At 39.0% G+C, this 18,848-nt stretch overlaps 1 protein-coding gene across 3 annotated transcripts in view; it reads right to left on the bottom strand.

The window, feature by feature from the left end:
• The window catches only part of DIS3L2 (DIS3 like 3'-5' exoribonuclease 2), a 368,917-nt gene that overhangs the window by 161,073 nt on the left and 188,996 nt on the right, over positions 1-18,848 (bottom strand). For all 3 annotated transcript variants that reach the window (XM_063595621.1, XM_003821873.5, XM_063595620.1), the window contains exon 9: positions 8,831-9,004. In XM_063595621.1, coding sequence (XP_063451691.1) covers positions 8,831-9,004 — 174 coding nt within the window. The remainder of the gene's footprint in view (positions 1-8,830; positions 9,005-18,848) is intronic.

Raw genomic sequence — 18,848 nt, 5'->3', positions numbered from 1 at the left:
CATTCTGATATATTTAACAACATGGATGAACCTTGAAAACATTATGTCAAGTAAACCACGTCAGCTACCAAAGGCAACTTGCTGTATGACTCCATTTATATGAAATGTTCAGAACAGGGAAATCCACAGAGACTGAAACTGATGAGTAGTTGTGAGAAGCTGGGGGGAGAGGGAATGAGGAGTGACTGCTAATGGAATTTATTTTTGGGGTGACAAAAATGTTCTGGAATTAGATAGTGGTGATGGTTCAACAAATCTACCAATATACGAGAAACCACTGAATTTAAAATGATTAATTTTGCGGTATTTGAATATCTCAATATAAAAAACAGACTTTGCCACCCTGACATTTAGTTATCTCTATACTCCAGTTTATTCCAAATCTTAGACCATCTATACCACAAAATGAAATTTTTAAATATCATTATAGTATAATTTCCAAACAGATTTTATTTAGAAGATGTAGAAATTATCTTTCCCATGCACTCATATTTCTACAGTGCTATAAAAATATTTCTAGGGAATAAATTCAAATATTGTCTTTTGCCAGTAGGCATTTTTCCTCCTGGTTCAGACAAAAATCTATTGATCTTTGAGTATTTGTCTTTTCTGAGAGTGGTGCTATTTATCAACATGAATTTTATGGGCTGATGAAGTACTAAATACTTACAATTAAGAAGGTCCAGTTGTGTATCTACTTTAGGGCCCATTCATCCTGGTTACTATCTATGCATTTCTTGTAATTTCACAGTGAGTTGGGATTTACATGAAAGGAATACTACTGCCAGGAGTTTCAAATGACAATGACAGCTTCCCCATTTGATGCCAAACAATTTAATCTTGCTTCCCTCCAGCTAAGGGAAGAAGGGGTTCCCTTGGCCATCGAAGAACTGAGATTTAAAGCACGACCCTTGAATTTCCTGCGTAATTATCTTTCCTGGGTGGTCCATGGTGGGGCACAGTTGATAGTTATTTGTCAGATAAATGCGGCAGACAATCACTGATGGGATACCATCTTCTTTCAAATCCAAGAATGAGACAGCTCTAAATAACTCAGAAAAGACATTTCAAATACAGAGTCATGCTCTGTTAGAGCTAGAGGGGTTTGAAATACCTAGTTCAGAAAGTTGCAAAATGTATTCTAAGGAATACTAGTTCCACAAGATAATCCATGAGAAGAAACTCTAAGAAATCTATTAACCCACTGTTTTCCAAAAATACTTGCCCACAGATCCTTTTTCTGCATGACACCTATTCATGACCTAGCAACATGTTTTGAAAAATCCTAATCTGGTCAAAAATCCATTTCACAAAAGATAAAATTGCTCACGGCTCTCCACTTCCCCAGATTTAACTGATTTGCCTAAAATCACCTAGCTAGGCCCTGGGGAGAACTAGGACTAACTTCTAGCGCTCCTTCAATGCTACCACACTGTCTTACCAGGGGAACCTTTTTCTAAAGGCAATTTAATCATATTGGACTTCCTGATGAACAGCAAGATCATTAGTCATTTAATGTTAGTTATGTTTGAAAGCTTTCCCACAAAAGGGTTGACCTGAAAGAGGTTAGTATTATATGACTCTTCTTTCAAGTTGCTATTTCAAGGTTGGTTTTACCTGGAGTGAGAGGAAATTTCTGTCTATTTGGAACAGCTCCATCTTGAAGATTTTTCAATATTTCTTACCACAATCCCCTTTCTGTGCTTAGTATTTTTAGCTCATTGTTTTCTATTTTGGCAGCCGAGAAGCTACAGTTTGTAATTTTACCTCCAGCTTCATATTTCTTCTTAAAAGTGAATACAATGTCCTGTTTATAATAATAAAATCACTAGTTGGCAGGACGACATTAAATGGAAAAAAAAGAGAGAAAGCAATTGGAAAATTTAGAGCAAGCAATTTTAAGTGCCAAGTTTCACATTTGTAATGGTCTGGTGGAGGTCACTGGGCTTCCTTTTTATTGAGGGAATAGTAAGGAAATAGATACCCACAAGTTCTCTTGTAAAAAGCTATAGAAACCACCTCCACTTCAATGAAACTCATAGTTTTACTGAAAAGTGACATGATTCAAACTTCCATAATAATACTAACTATAGGAGAAACATAAAAATCGGTTTAGTGTGGTATTTTCCCCCTCCAATATTTAGGTTTTCATTTTCCACTTTAATTGAGCTTTTAGGCTTTGGTTTCCTGTTCCAGTTTAGCAACAAAGGAAACAAAACAATATGAATGAAATTTGAAATAACTGGAGCCAGTCTCAGAAATAACTTCTGGGTTTCTTGAGCTTCTGGTGCAACCCCCCTTTAAGCAGTTTCCTTGGACATATTATCTTCCTGATCCTCAAATTTCTGCAGTACTTATGTTGCTTTTCTTTTTTAAAGCCTCAGATGCCCTGCTAAAGACAGCTACAGGTCTAGGCCATGCAAGCAGGGACTCTCCAGAGACTAGAGCTGAAGGTCCAGAAAAATGGTGACCCCAATCAGGAGGGCTATATCGCCCCTAGGAGTTCATGCAAGCCTAACTTCTTGAAAATTGCTAACCAACCATTTTTCTTTTCAAAATAAACACTATTTCTCTCAACTTCAGTTTGCAAAATATTACCCCAATTCCATTGGACCAAAAAACTGGAATTTTACTGACATAATTGGATTATGAGGTTTAAAGATTGATGGAACTTTTCTGTTCCAAATATAATTGTTCAAATACCAAACCTAAACGGGTATGTAGAAGTTCTTACGTAGCTAGAGCCAGAGTAACACTGCAGGCTCTGAGGCAGGATGACCCAGGACAGGGGATTAAGTGACCAAACCATAGGACTTGCAAGCCCTGTTAGAGAAGGATCTTAGAGTCTGAAGGGAACATACTGCCTTTCTGCAGACATGGACTATCACTAAAATGAAGACAACTTTAGTCACTCTATTTGCCTCTATACCTGCTCATTTCTCAGATCTCACCTCATGCACCAATGACCCTGGCAGTCTGTTCATACCTATATTACAGCACTTGCCATTGTCTGCTGTAATTTATCTGAGTACGAATCTGTCTCCCTGAAGAACAGGGGCTGGCCCTTGGTTGTCTCTGCATTTTCAGTGGCTAACTCAGTACTTGGCATATATATATATGACATATACGGCATATATGACATATACTATATATAAACAATATGTGTAAATAAATGTTTGAAAAAGGTTTGATTTTATTAGTTTACAAAATGTAAATTAATTTATTCAATATAGCACATATTTTTCAGCATGTGCTGGGACTCAATCCTACTTCTTTTGACATTCCTAGGAAAATCAATACTGTTTTTAACAGCTCTTTGAAAGCAGTGGACCTCAGAGCAGAAGAAACCACATGATCACAAACACTTGCACCAAGCACCCCCTCCTTCATTACAATTCCACATTTGACTACTGCTTAATAGTTTCATTCATGTTCTTCTGCCACCAAACTGACAGTTCCACAAGGACAGTGAATACATCTATTTTTGTTCACTGTTGTATCCTCAGTGCCCATGGTTGGTGTTCCATAAATATTTTTGGTATAAAAACTGAATGAATCCATCATAAAACCAGTCAAAGAAAAGGAAAAGGTTATCAGATCCAAATACCTCCACATGCTTACCTACTGCTGTACAGTACTGCATGCTAACCAACTACATCACTGGAGCTCATTCCACACACTTATGGCTTCTCTTTATGTGTGTTAAAAATAAGGAATTAACTGACACTACATAACTACATGAATTAACCCTGGCACCCTCACTATGTGTGGGTCAGGTGGTAGGTGAGGTGTACAGATGAAAAAGTTGGCATTCTGGAACACAAAGGCAATGACAGTGGCACTCTTGGTTCCTATGCTTTTGCCAAGTGCAAATAATGGGTCTTTACTCATGCCCAGATACATGGATTTATGGATATTGTCTAGTTTTAGCTAAACTAATCCTTGCAAAAAAAGGCAACTGGCTAAAAAAAGATTACTGCAAAGGTCCATATATTGAAGATAATACTAAACCACTAATACTCCTAGTAATATCATTAACACTAGAAAAATGGCAACACTGACATTTCTTCTGTGCCTAATATGAATTCATCTCCAGCCACATTATAATTTCAAAACAATGGCTATCAGTCATATGTTACCTATCAGATACTTTAGGAAAATTAAACATGCTTAATCTGTCCCTTCAAGGTAAAGGTGATATTTTAACAATAAGAAAAAAAAATTATTGCATTTTGAAAACAAAATAACATATTCGAATTTTAAAGATAACATTTTTTTAAATGGATGTTTTGAAATACTTCCATTGTTATATTATTTGGGGACTAAAATGATGTAAGTGTATAAACTACAAAAACATTCATATCCATAGACTTAAACTTCCTAATAGAATTATTTTTATTTATTTTTATTTTTTTGAGACAGAGTCTCGCTCTGTCACCCAGGCTGGAGTTCAGTGGCACAATCTCGGCTCACTGTAACCTCTGCCTCCGGGTTCAAGCAATTCTCCTGCCTCAGCCTCCCGAGCAGCTGGGATTACAGGTGCCCACCACCACACCCGGCTAATTTTTGTATTTTTAGTGAGACAGGGTTTCACCATGTTGGCCAGGCTGGTCTCGAACTCCTGACCTCAGGTGATCTGTCCACCTTGGCCTCCCAAAGTGCTGGGATTACAGGTGTGAGCCAATGTGCCTGGCTGAATTTTTTAACTAGTTTTTAAAGATAACAACTAAAGAGTAACTGGAGATTATAAATCTATTTTTTTAATCTAAAAATGCAGCACCTTTCAATGAATCCACAAGAACTGACATCAGAAAAGATGGAAATTTACTAGCTGAATTTCAAAATGAATTGGAATATAATTGGCGAATAGGACTGAGAAATGAGTATTAGGATTTTGTAAGCACAGCTCACATCTTCTAAACATATATCCTTTTCAATTATGATAATCATCAAAACCAAGTACCAAAACATACAGAACTTAGAATCAGATCTCTGAATTTCCATATTATTAGTTGTTAAAGTAAAATTTTAATAAATAAAGAATATTATTCAACCATACTGCTTTCACCAAAAGTAAAATTACTATATAAACAGTTTTCTATACTTTTCGTAAGTAAAATGAAAATATTTAAAAATTTATTTCTCATTACATTTTTATTTTTCTATTTTCACTTACGTTTATAATGTACATAATAGACTATCAATGTAGTAAATTCATGTATAGTTTTAAAATAAAGACAAGCATTAGTGGCAATTTACTATATTACTTCTTGATGCCTAAAGTAGTAATTTCTAAACTTCAGACATTACTACTTTAGGCATTAAGAAACATTAGAAAAATTTTAAATGCAAAGGAGTAAAATAAATCAGATTTGAATTTTAGAAACATAATCCTGAGGATAATGGGCAAGGATAACCTATTTTAAGGTTAAAGTAATTTTTTTTTTTTTTTTTGACTGAGACGCACTCTATCGCCCAGGCAGTGGCATGATCTCAGCTTGCTGCAACCTCTGCGTCCTGGGTTCAAGCAATTCCCCTGCCTTGGCCTCCCAAGTAGCTGGGATTATAGGCACCTGCCACCATGCACAGCCAATTTTTGTATTTTTAGTAGAGATGAGGTTTCACCATGTTGGCCAGGCTGGTCTCCAACTCCTGACCTCGAGTGATCCACCCACCTTGGCCTCCCCAAATGCTGGGATTATAGGTGTGAGCCACCGTGCCCAGCCCAAAGTAATTTTTTGTTGTTGTTGTTGATGGAGTCTCGTTCTGTCGCCACGCTGGATTGCAGTGGGGCGATCTTGGCTCCCTGCAACCTCCGCCTCCCGGGTTCAAGCGATTCTCCTGCCTCAGCCTCCTAAGTAGCTGGGACTACAGGCGCGTACCACTATGCCCAGCTAATTTTTGTATTTTTAGTAGAGATGAGGTTTCACCATGTTGGCCAGGATGGTCTCGATCTCATGATCTGCCTGCCTCCGCCTTCCAAAGTGCTAGGATTACAGGCGTGAGCCACGGTGCCCGGCCCAAAAGTAATTTTTTAAAAAATCCTTGTTACTTCATGAATAGCAGAGAGCACCCTACAAACTCCTTCTGTCTTTGGATCCTTTCATAGGGCGCATGCGCACGCGTGTGTGTGTGTGGTGTGTGTATTTAAGATATATTTTAACAAAGGCTTTCTGCAGAGCAAGGTTTCTTTTCTTTTTTCCCTTAGACAGAGTCTTGTTCCATTGTCCAGGCTGGAGTGTAGCGGCATGATTATAGCTCACTGCAGCCTCAAACTCCCAGGCTCAAACAATCCTCCCACCCCAGCTTCCCAAGTAGGCACACACCACTGTGCCTGGCTAATATTTTATTTATTTATTTATTTATTTATTTATTTATTTATTTATTTATTGTAGAGACAGGGTCTCACTAAGGACCTCTTATTCTATGGTCTAAACCAGAAGGCAATAAAGGTCAAAGAAATGGCAAGATAGAGCCATGAGAGGGGAATTTACTGCAATATTGGGCCCCATAACTACTAACATGCTTATTATTTACCAGTAGGCTAAAAGGCTAGAAAAAATGGAATACTTCTATTTTGTGACTTTCACATTTATAATTTTTTAAAGTTATACAAGTTACTTTAAAAAAGATTTAGACCAGGTGTGGTGGCTCACGCCTGTAATCCCAACACTTTGGGAGGCCAAGGCAGGAAGATCTCTTGAGGCCAGGAGTTCAAAACCAGCCTGCTCAACATAGCAAGACCCCATCTCTACAAAAGTAAAATAAAAGAATTAGCCGGGTGTGGTCGCACATGCTTATAATCCCAGCATTTTGGGAGGCTAAGGCAGAAGATCACTTGAGCCCAAGAATTCAAGGCTGCAGTGAGCGATGACTGCACCACTGCACTCCCGCCTGGGCAACAGAGTGAGATGCTGTCTTAAAAATAATAATAATAATTTGAATAGTATGGCAGTATGCAAAATGAAAAGTCAAAGTTCACTTCCCTGTTGCCTTACCACTCCACTGAATCCACTCTCCATGGTAGTCACTGTTAACAGTTTATTTCCTTCCAGGCCTTTTTCTATGCATATATACTTTGATGTGTATATGTATACACACATATATGTATATGTGTATATTTATGTAGTTTTGGTATTACTTTACAAAATATAGGCTCATATTCATATTGTTTTGAAACTTGCTTGACTTAATAATATATTATAGCTATTCTTTTAGGAAAGTCAACATGGATATAGCTCCTTTTTGCAGAGCTGCAAGGAATGCTATCATATTGACATAACACAGGTTACTAAACCATTCCTTTATTAATGGACATTAGCAGTGTCTTTAATGTTTAACTTTTATGACAAGACAGCAATGAACATTCTTGTACATATATTTTTGTACACTTCGAGTAGAGTTTGGGGTGCCGGAGTAGGTACATTTAAAATGTTGATAGATACTGCAGCATGGCTACACTAAATTCCACTAAACAATAATGTTCAACCATTTATTCTAGCATTCTTCTCCCATTAAATCATTAGATAGATTCCTAGATTCAGGAAATGACCTCAGAAAACAAACCCCTCAATTTGTATATGAGAAAACAAAGGTTCAGAGAGGTTAACGTTATGGGCCTAAGACCTCGGAGCCCCTGAAGAGATAACACACCCATGTGCTAGCAGGGGTTCAGTGATAGAGGCGTTATTATGAAAATCCAGCAATGCAATATGGGTTAACTGACTTCAAATGTAATATGTGTTCTATGAGAGATACTAACAAGTAGGAAAGGGGACTAATGATCATCTCCTTTTCCTTGCCTAACCTCAATAAGAAAAGAAAAAGGCAGTAAATTACTAAAAGATACAATAGTAAGAAGGTACAGAGAGGGAGTATTCACAAACTAGGTGGGTAACAGGCACCCAGAGCTGAAGGTGTCATAAGTTCAGCTGCATGAAGCGAGCAAGTGTGGTGGAAAAGACTTTGACATGGGATGACCTTAGCAAAAACCTTCCACAGCCTCAGTGGGTTGTATGAAAAGTTTCTTGGTTCTAAATATCTCCATGTGGCATCCAAAATGAGTGCCAGTACTGAAACCAAATTCTGAAGAGAAATATCAGAAAAGAACTAACATCCCACAATGAAGAAACATCTTCAAAGAAGATGTTGTTATAAAAATACCACAAAAGTACTTTCCAACAAATTCCAGACCTAAAAGTAAGGCTTTAAAATGAGGCTCCAAGTACTGAAGTCTTGAATCCTTTGCTCTGTGCCTGAAGAGGCCCATTTAAAGGAAGGCACTTCTCACTAGATAACAGTCTGTACTTGACCAGATCTATGGCAATGAGAAGATAGGCACTGTAGCTTTTGAAGTTAGAATGGTCTAGAACAGGGATCAGTAAACTTTTTCTGTAAAAGGCTGACAGTAACTACTTTTGGCTTTGCAGGCCATATGGTCTTGGTTGCAACTAATCAACTGGGCTGTTGTAGGGCAAAAAACAGCCATAAGCAACATAGATAATGAATAAGCATGGCCATGTTCCATGCAACTTTACGGTCGCAGAAATCTGAATTTCATATAATTTTCATAAAACATTATTCTTGTTTTAATTTTTTCCAACCATTTAAAAATGTAAAAACCATTCTTAGCTCATGGGTTGTACATAAACAGGTAGTAGGCTAGATTTAGCCTGTGGGCCATAATTTGCCAACTGTGGTACAGAAGCACCTATTCCCAACTGAACTGAACTTGAATGTTTGTGGAAAGATGAAAACATCTAAGCCTAGCCCCTAGGAAAGTTAAGGCAGAAAGGGAGATATACGTTCTTAAAGGGTTTCAGGTGCTTACCTTAAATCCCTTCTCTTGCTGAACTCCTCTGGTGGAACTGTCCATGGCAGGCCTTGAGGAAGACATTCTAGAACTTCTGAAGAGAAATCAGAGAAATCCACGCCATACTCTGTTAGTATTCCTTCTGTTTCAGGCTCAATTTCACCAGCCTGCCCAAGACTCTTAGCCAGCTGCCTATGGATAGAACAGAAATGGAATAACTGGGTTAGCAAACAAATGGAACATAGGTACCTGTCTCCTCTCTAAAAGTAAAGTAGTGGGAAAGTTTAAAATCTCCTGCCCTTCCATCAGTAGAAACATGATCATCCACAAATCACTGGCAAGGGGAAAGCAGAAGACACAGTAATGCTCTTCTGTTAAATCTGTAACTACAGTGTAATTTCACCTTTTTTTATTTGACATTCTGACTTGAGAAACAGAGCCAGAAGGCTTTCCTTAGGACCCCTCCAATTGTTCTTCACAGAGAAGTCAAAATTGATATTATGATCAATCCAGTGTGCTATTAAATCATTAGTTTCAGAGTGCCTGTACATTAAGTCATGCTTACTAGATTAATTCTGATGTTCCTATTTCACAACTCTACCAGTTTTTAATCTTTAAAATTTTTAAATATTTTATCTAAACACAAAAGTAATATACGTTCATTGCAAAGAAGTTAGAAAACACAAAATCCACTGAGAAGAAAATTAAAATTATCCATAAACCAGTCACCCATGCACATTTCAGGGCACTGGCCCATTAAAAATAAAATTGCATTTAACAGGACAATGCTAACATTATGAACAGGGTTCCACCTTTCAGAAGGCAGATCTCACTCCTTACCAAATTGACAGCTCTCTATTCTCATAAGCATTGTCATGCCACATACAGATCACAAGTCTAAAGTTGTGCGTTGAATACAGGCAGCCAACAGGAAATGTGTTATGGGCCTTGGCTGCCTTTGTAGAGGGTATTGCGGAGACCAAAAATGGCCATCTCGTCTGTTGTACAAGTCTACTTATCTACCAGGGTGCTCCAAGAGTCCGCCCTCAGCACTTCCTGCAAGAAATTTAGCTATGGCATCAGGACATTCTCTCAGGCTATTCGATTTCTATGAAAAAGGTTCTGTTTCCTAAATAAGGGTAGATGCTTGGCTGCTGGAGTTCTTACGTGCACAGTGGTAAAGAGGAATAGGGGAGGTGGTTGCCTCATAAGCAGACTTTTAACAAATTCCAATCTTCAGCCTTGCCACTGGAATGCAGCAGTGATGGCAGCAGGGCTGGCCCCATTTCTCACACTAGTCAAGAGAGACCAGCCCAGTCTACTTGTGCACCCGCCCACCAGCCTATGATCTCGGCAGCCTGCAGACTGACCTGTGGGCTCCTCCCATATAATGTGGACTCAAAAGAGTACTTTCTCCACAAATGGGTGGTCTCTCCCATAAAACACATCAAAAAGCCAGACAGCAAAAATATGAGAGAAAAATTAACAGAAAGCAATCTGGAAAATCCCCAAATATGTGGAAATCCAACAACCCATAGGTTAAAGAAGAAATAAAAAAAGAATTAGAAAATATTTTGGACCAGGTGCAGTGGCTCACGCCTGTAATCCTAGCACTTTGGGAGGCTGAGGCAGGCGGATCACAAGGTCAGGAGATCGAGACCATCCTGGCCAACATGGTGAAACCCCGTCTCTATCAAAAATACAAAAATTAGCTGGGCGTGGTAATGCGTGCCTATAATCCCAGCTACTCAGGAGACTGAAGCAGGAGAATCCCTTGAACCAGAGAGTCAGAGGTTGCGGTGAGCCGAGATCATGCCAGTGCACTCCAACCTGGTGACAGAGTGAGACTGTCTCCAAAAAAAAAAAAAAAAAAAAAAATTGAACTGGGGTCAGGCACGGTGGCTCACATCTGTAATCCCATCACTTTGGGAGGCCAAGGCGGGTGGATCACTTGAGGCTAGGAGTTTGAGACCAGCCTGGCCAACGTGGTGAAACCCCGTTTCTACTAAAAATACAAAACTTAGCTGGGTGTGGTGGTACACACCTGTAATTCCAGCTATTCGGGTGGCTGAGGCAAAGGAATCACTTAAATCCAGGAAATGGAGGTTGCAGCGAGCCGAGATGGCATTACTGCACTGCAGGCTGGGCGACAGAGCGAGATGCTATCTCAAAAAAGAAAGGAAAGGAAGGAATGGAGAGAGGGAGGAAGGGAATTTTGAATTGAATGAAAACATAACATGTCAACATTTGTAAGAAGTAACTAAAATAGTGGTTGGAGGGTAATTTACAGCATTAAATGCTCACATCGGAAAGGAAGAAAAGTGTCAAATCAGTGATCTAAGCTTCTACGTTAAAAAACTGAAGAACAAATTAGATTCCAGGTAAGAAGAAGGACAGAAATAATGAAGAAACAAGAATCAATGAATAGAAAATGAACAAATAGGCTGGGCGCGGTGGCTCATGCCTGTAATCCCAGCACTTTGGGAGGCCAAGGCAGGAGGATCATGAGGTCAAGAGATTGAGACCATCCTGGTCAACATGGTGAAACCCCGTCTCCACTAAAAATACAAAAATTAGCTGGGCGTGATGGTGCATGCCCGCAGTCCCAGCTACTCTGGAGGCTTAGACAGGAGAATCGCTTGAACCCGGGAGGCGGAGGTTGCGGTGAGCCGAGATCACGCCACCGTACTCCAGCCTGGGCAACAGAGTGAGAGTCTGTCTCAAAAAAACAAACAAACAAACAAACAAAAATGAATGAATAATGAAAACAAATCAATAAAACAAAAAACTAATTCTATTTTTTAGACAGGGTCTCACTCTGTCACCCAGGCAGAAGTGCAGTGGCACAATCATGGCTCACTGCAGCCTTGACTTCCCAGGCTCAAGCAATACTCCCACCTCAGCCTCCTGAGTAGCTGAGGCCCATCTAATTTTTGTATTTTTTGTAGAGATGGGGTTTTGCCACGTCACCCAGGCTGGGACTCGAACTCCTGAGCTCAAGCAATCTGCCCACCTCGGCCTCCCAAAGTGCTGGGATTACAGCTTTGAGCCACCACACCTGGCTCAAAAGCTAATTCTTTGAAAAGAGAAAAACAGATAAATTTCTAGCCTGACTGATCAAGAAAAACAAGGAGGGAAAAACACAAATTACCAATATCAAGAATGAGAGAGGAGACACCATTTTACATCCCACAAGCATTAAAAGGATAAGGGAATAATGAATGACTTTAAGACAATAAATTCAACATCTTGGATGAAATGGGCAAATTCCTTGAAAGATGCAAACTGCCTAGGATAATTAAAATAAATTGATACTTGAATATTCCTATTTAATCTACCTATTATCTATTTTATCTAATGTATCTATTAAAGAAACTGAATTCACAGTTTGAAACCTTCCCACATAGAAAACTCCAGACCCAGATGGCTTCACTGGTGAATTCTACCAAGTATTTAAGAAAGAATTATTGCCAATTCTACATAAACTCTTCTAGAATAAAGAGGTAGATGGCATACTTTCCAACTAGTTTACTGAAGACAGCAGTACCTTGATATCAAAACCAAAGGATTAATGAGATCGATACCTCTCATAGACTTAAAATTCTTACAAAGTTATATCAGTTATTGAAAAAGAAAATTTAAAACTTCTTACAAGGTCATTAGCAAATAGAATTCAGTAATATATAAAAAAGGTGATACATCATGACCAAATAATGCAAGATTTGTCCAACAATGAAACATCAATCAATACAACATATTAACAAACAAAAAACAAACACATATAATCATCTCAGTAAATGAAGAAAAAGCATTTGACAAAATTTCAACATTCACTTAAGATAAAAGCCCTCAGCACATGAGTAACAGGAATTTCTTCAACTTGGTTAAAGGCCTCTATGAGAATCCTAGCACTAATGTAAAACTTAGTGGTGAAAAGTGAAATGCTTTCCCTTGGAGCAGAAAGAAGACAAAGTGTTCATTTTCACCAATACTATTTAACATTGTACTGGAGGTACTAGTGAATGCCATAAAGCAAGAAAAAGAAGGGGCATACAAACTGGAAAGGAAGAATTGCACGTTGCCTATAAGCAGGACAAAGGACTACAATTCCCATCATGGAAGTGACCAGCTTCCTACTACATAATGCCTGGCCTCTCTTTATACAAGCCTCCTCTCACTCTGTGAGAACCAAAATCCAGTACACTGTGTGTGACTTAAACTCTGCCTCAACTCAAGACTTTGAATGTGTAGACAGAAACACAAAGACAAAAGGCTGCTTAGGATTCACTCATGACAGCTAGAACGGTTTCTCGTGATAGCAGTGGTGGCAGCAGCATCCAGTGAAAATGGTGTCCTGCAAGAGTGCTGGTAAGAGAATAACTGGCATTACAGCCAAACTAATCCTGATAAAAGATGATGGTTGGGCTTCTTGTTCTTGGCTTTCCAGAGCTGCCTTAGTTCACATCCCTTTTCAGGTCATTCAAGTCTTTTGCTCAGTGAGCTCTTCAGTATCCTCCCAATAAATTCCTTTCCCAACCAGAGTTGGTTTTTCTTGCTTGTAACCAGGAACCCAGACAATTAAAGACTCAGGTCCCATTAATTTTCAAAATGACTAAATTATTACCTGTGTTCACTAGAGTGAAGTTCCAACTGAAGATATGGGGGACCTATTATCCCAACCTTTGAAATTTGAAGGACACAGGAATTCAACACTGTGAGTACAAGACGAACACTTATAACAATGTTGTTTAGCTTAAAGACAACTTTATTCTGGTGATGACAGGTAATAATTAGTAATTTTAAAAATTATTTTGTATTCTGAAAATTAATGGAATCTGAGTTACTTCCAACCCATCTAACTCATTTATTATTCTCACAGGTCCCTGAGGTTCTGTTTCCTACATTCGTCTCCTAATATCAATGTCTTTAACTGTCTGTCTGGGTTCTTGTTTGTAAGCACAAAAGACCACTGCTGTTTGGAAAAGAAAAAAAGAAATTTCTTGAAAGGATATCAAAGGGCTCACAGAAACAGTGAGAAGCTTCGAGAGCCAGAAAAAGGGGGAGAAACAAAGAATTACATGCTTCATCTCTAAATTCTTCATTCTAAATTCTTCATTTCTAAGACTGAAAGTCAGGGACTTAGTATGTCCAACAAAAAAGTATCTTGAATCTCTTGTAGCTGCCAGGCTAAGACAGAAAAAACAAATTGAAAGGGTGATGAATCATTACACCATTGAATGTAAGGTCTCATTAAGTCACTTAGGTGAAAAGTAGGACACTAATCAGACAGAGTAAGATTCAGAGAACCCGAACACACACATGCACACACACACACACACACATGATATAAAGGAGGATGCAGAAAGGTTTGAGTACCTTGAATGCCTAGTTCCAACTGACCCTCCATTGTCATGAGTCATAAATGGACACGATAGCATTAAATCCATCGTAAGGGATGGTCTCTGAAAAGACAATATAGCAGAAACTTTCTCCCAGTGGGCAGAACTTCAAGCCCTATGTCCGTGGTCCACTTTAGCTGAGGAAGGACAACCTGATAGGCTGATAGGCAGTGACTACAAGTTTAACCAGATGGATAGGGACCTGAAAGAAGAAAGATTGGAGTACTGGTGACAAGGGCATCTAGGGAAAAGACATGTGGATGAAATGGGCCCACTGAAATGAGTCCAGACAGGGTATAACTATTTGTGCTCCATGAGAGTGCACAGTGAAAGGCTTCCACTGTGGAGGCAGGATGGCCTGCGCCCGTGTATGTCCCCATCGCTGCAGTGCTTGCTCAAGGGACATAGGAACAAAGCACAAGGCAGCAGGAAATGCACTCCACAACATTCACTTCTCACTAATGCTGACCTGAATACCATTCTTGCAGGATGCTAGCTTGCCAGCAGCAGCAACCAACTCTGAGCACCTGATACACAGCCATGCCAGGAGGACCCCCAACTACTTCACATCAGATCGCATCCAGTGAGCTCTTTTAGGATGGGAAAGGCAGTAATTCCTCCACTAAAAGAGACACTTACTCTAGGTTTGCTATCTGCATTTCTTCTACCTATATTGCTTATGTAAACACCACAATCCTCAGATTTACGAAATATCTTTTAAGCTATTATCGCACTCAACATTGTAATTAAGGACTTCACCTTTTGGAAGAAGCAAAGCCCATACATTTCACTGACTGGCATGACGTAATGATCTGACTACTAAGCTGTTGGACTAACCAGGAGGCATCAGTTGTGAGGGGGGAGTGCCATCCTCCAGGATGCATTGGTGCTCTGATTTAGCATCCTACAGGCAGTGTACATGGTTTGGGAAGAAAGAATGCAAGGGAGGAGTCAGGCCTTTCAATATCACACTTAAGACCCACACATAAAATATTTAGTTTTGCCTACATAATGCTCATCTCTACAGTTGAAAGGTTTTAGTACCTCTGGGGACATAATTATGATTCCTCTGAATTGGAATCTGAGACTACAAGAACCCTGACTGATATTAAAAGGCAGAAAATATGCTATGTACTTTCCTTCCAAAAAAAACTTATGTGCAACTCAAGCCAACTGAGAGGTTACTCAGAAGTAATAATTCAAGAATGGCAACAACAATATAAAGAAGTTAATAATATATTATTTTGAGGCATAGAAAATTGCCAATATGACCATTTATTAACATATAAAACACAGTTTCTTCTGATTCTACCTAATAGTATTAAAAGTTACATAAAATAACTAACCATCCATTAATTAGATAGCATACATAGCTTCTGGGAGAAGTATAAAAATGAGATATACCACATAGAGTTTATTAGAGAACTACACTAATACGAAAAGAAACAAATTCTTCTATGTGGTGGGAGTCTCAGTGTTTGTGAGGCTGACCTAGAACACAGTGACCATACTATTCTCGCCTTGAAGTTAAGAGTGAGTGAAGTTGGAATGCTATCCTCCAGGATACAATATGGACCTAAATGATTGTCTTATGCCTAAAATAGAAAAGGGGCTAAAAACTTAGACAAAAAGCATTTTATAATGTCCAGTTTTTTTAATATAATACTAAAGTCCAGGAAGAACTCACTATTTAAAGATTCCAGGGAGGGAGAGTAGAAGGAACCATCCAAACATTCTATTTAAAAAAAACCCCACATTTAAAAGGAAAAAAAGGAGCAAGAAAAAGAAATGGCAGAAGGACAAAACAATCTCTATAAGCATATAACCACAGAAATGACCAAAGATACTCTCAAGAACTCCCAAAAATATAAGCTTTATAAAACAAGAGCTTGAAGCAAAGATGCAAGTGCATAAGGAATAAATAAGTCATGAAAGGAAACAAAAACTAGGTTTTTAGACCTCAGGAAATAAGTAGAAAAGAACGATAAAACTATCACAGAAAATGAAAGTCATACTGGAAATACCTAATGAAGAACTGACACTATTTGAAAGCCATAAGGATCATAGAGTAAAATCTTGAGAAAAGTGAGGAAAATGAAACTGGGCAAGTAGAGTTTAAAAAGATAACAAAGAAAACAGACAGATGTGAAAGGCAGACCAAGGAGTTCCAGGCATCCTTGAAATACAGAGCTAGAGATGAGGAATAGAAAACATTTTCTAAGATTCTTTGGAATAGAAAACTTTTTTTTTTTTTTTAGATGGAGTCTCACTCTGTCGCCCAGGCTGGAGTGCAGGGGCGCGATCTCAGCTCACTGCAAGCTCCGCCTCCCGGGTTCACACCATTCTCCTGCCTCGGCCTCCCGAGTAGCTGGGACTACAGGCACCCGCCACAACACCCGGCTAATTTTTTGTATTTTTAGTAGAGATGGGGTTTCACCATGTTAGCCAGGATAATCTCGATCTCCTGACCTCGTGATCCGCCCGCCTCGGCCTCCCAAAGTGCTGGGATTACAGGCGTGAGCCACCACGCCTGGCCAGAAAACATTTTCTATTCCTCATCTCTAGATCCTTCCTTCGGCATAACTGAATGAAGGAGCTAGAGATGAAGAAAAGAAAACATTTTCCAAGATCATTAAGAAAACTTTTCTGAAATAAAGAAAATTTAGGTTTACAGAAAGGGTAAGTCTCAGAAAAGAAAATTACAGAAAATCACCAATGAAATATATTCTAGTGGAGTTACTGGATTTCAAAGATAAAGATTTCTAAATACAAGAACTCAGGGAATATAGTTCTCATAAGCCCTTTCTGAAAAACTGCAAAGTGATGAACTGAGGTGTACCAACAGATGGAGAAATTCCTCCACAAAGACTGGCGCTGAGCACTAGATCCATGAATGGAGTGGTGGGAGGGTGAGGAGGAGGGAGGACAAAAGGAAGCAAGTGAAGTGATGGACCTGATATTAGTTGTTAAAACAGTCCTGTCATACCAGTTATTGGACCTTTAGAAAATTAAGGAGAAAAAAAATTTTTCATCTTTTTTGGAGCTTTGTAAAGTTCTGACACAATGTTTTACCAGGTTATACTCTGAGTCCAAAGAGTCTCAATTTGTTTACTCAAATTACAACATGGCTCATAAAGACAAAATTATATTTTAGTTATGGTTTCCAAATGTGATCAATGACTCCAAGTTCCTATTAGTAGTAATTAACATTTATTTTACGAGTTCCAGAGAACATTTCTCAAGTTCCTTATTTAAATAAATTTATTATGGACTTTCATTGGAGATCTATTTTACAGCAGCATAGACTGGACAGCTTATGGCAGATAAAAATCTAACAGATCAGCATGCTGAAAGAGCTCATGCTTTGGGGGCCTTAGATGCCCTAGAAAGAATCCTATCTTGGCTGGGTGCGGTGGCTCACACAGGTAATCCCAGCACTTTGGGAGGCCAAGGCGGGTGGATCACGAAGTCAAGAGATCGAGACTATCCTGGCCAACATGGTGAAACCCCGTCTCTACTAAAAATACAAAAATTGCTGGGCATGATGGTGCGCACCTGTAATCTCAGTTACTTGGGAGGCTGAGGCAGGAGAATCGCTTGAACCCAGGAAGCAGAGGTTGCAGTGAGCTGAGATTGAACCACTGTACTCCAGCCTGGCAACACAGTGAGACTCCATCAAAAGAAAAGAGGGGAGGGGAGGGGAGGGGACAGGAGAAGAGAGGAGAAGAGAGGAGAAGAGAGGAGAGGAGAGGAGAGGAGAGGAGAAGAGAGGAGAAAAGAGGGGAGCGGAGGGGAGGGGAGGGAAAGGAAAGGAGGGAAGGGAAGGGAAGAGAAGAGAAAAGAGAATCCTATCCTGTCTACTTAGTCATGAACTCTTCTGTCACCTTGAAAACCAGAATTCTTTGGTAGGTAAACAAAGCCAAATTCTACTAGGGAACTGACTTTTACATTGTGTATTTGTCTTGCAGAAGGGTTTATTTTTATATTTTAAATTTAATTTCATTGTAAATTCTATTTAAAATGAATCATGAAAGTAACTTTCCCTTTTATGTAATGTAGTTCAAATGTTACAACTTTCTAAGTAGTTTCTGTCTTCTGCTTACTGTCTGAAAAGATAACAGCTGCTTTAGGACAACTATGATTCAATGTTATGTCAAAATATCTGGTGATTCTCTTAAAAACCACATTTCATCCTATTCTGCATTAAAATATGTCCTTCAAAAATAACTTAGAAGCTCTCATAGTCAAGAGGAATCTAAAGAGACAAGACAACTAAATGTAATATGAGATCCTGGAATAGATAAAGGACATTAGATTTTTAAAAACAAGAAAGTTTGAAGAAAGTACGGACCTCCATTAATAATGTATCAATATTGGTTAAGAGAAAAAAACTAGTTTTGGAGGAGGAGAGAAGGGGCAGGTGAGAACTGTACTATCTTAACAATTTTCTGTAAATCTAAATCTGTTCTGAAACATAAAGTTTATTTTTATGGGCCGGACATGGTAGCTCACGCCTGTAATCCCAGCACTTTGGGAGGCTGAGGTGGGAGGATCACTTGAGCCCAGGAGTTCAAGACCTGTTTGGACAACACAGCAAGACCCCATTCCTATTTATTAATTAATTAATTAAAATTAAG

Source organism: Pan paniscus, chromosome 13 (genome assembly GCF_029289425.2).
Source record: "Pan paniscus chromosome 13, NHGRI_mPanPan1-v2.0_pri, whole genome shotgun sequence".
Classification (NCBI taxonomy): domain Eukaryota; kingdom Metazoa; phylum Chordata; class Mammalia; order Primates; family Hominidae; genus Pan; species Pan paniscus.
This window is presented reverse-complemented; position numbering and strand designations above follow the sequence as displayed.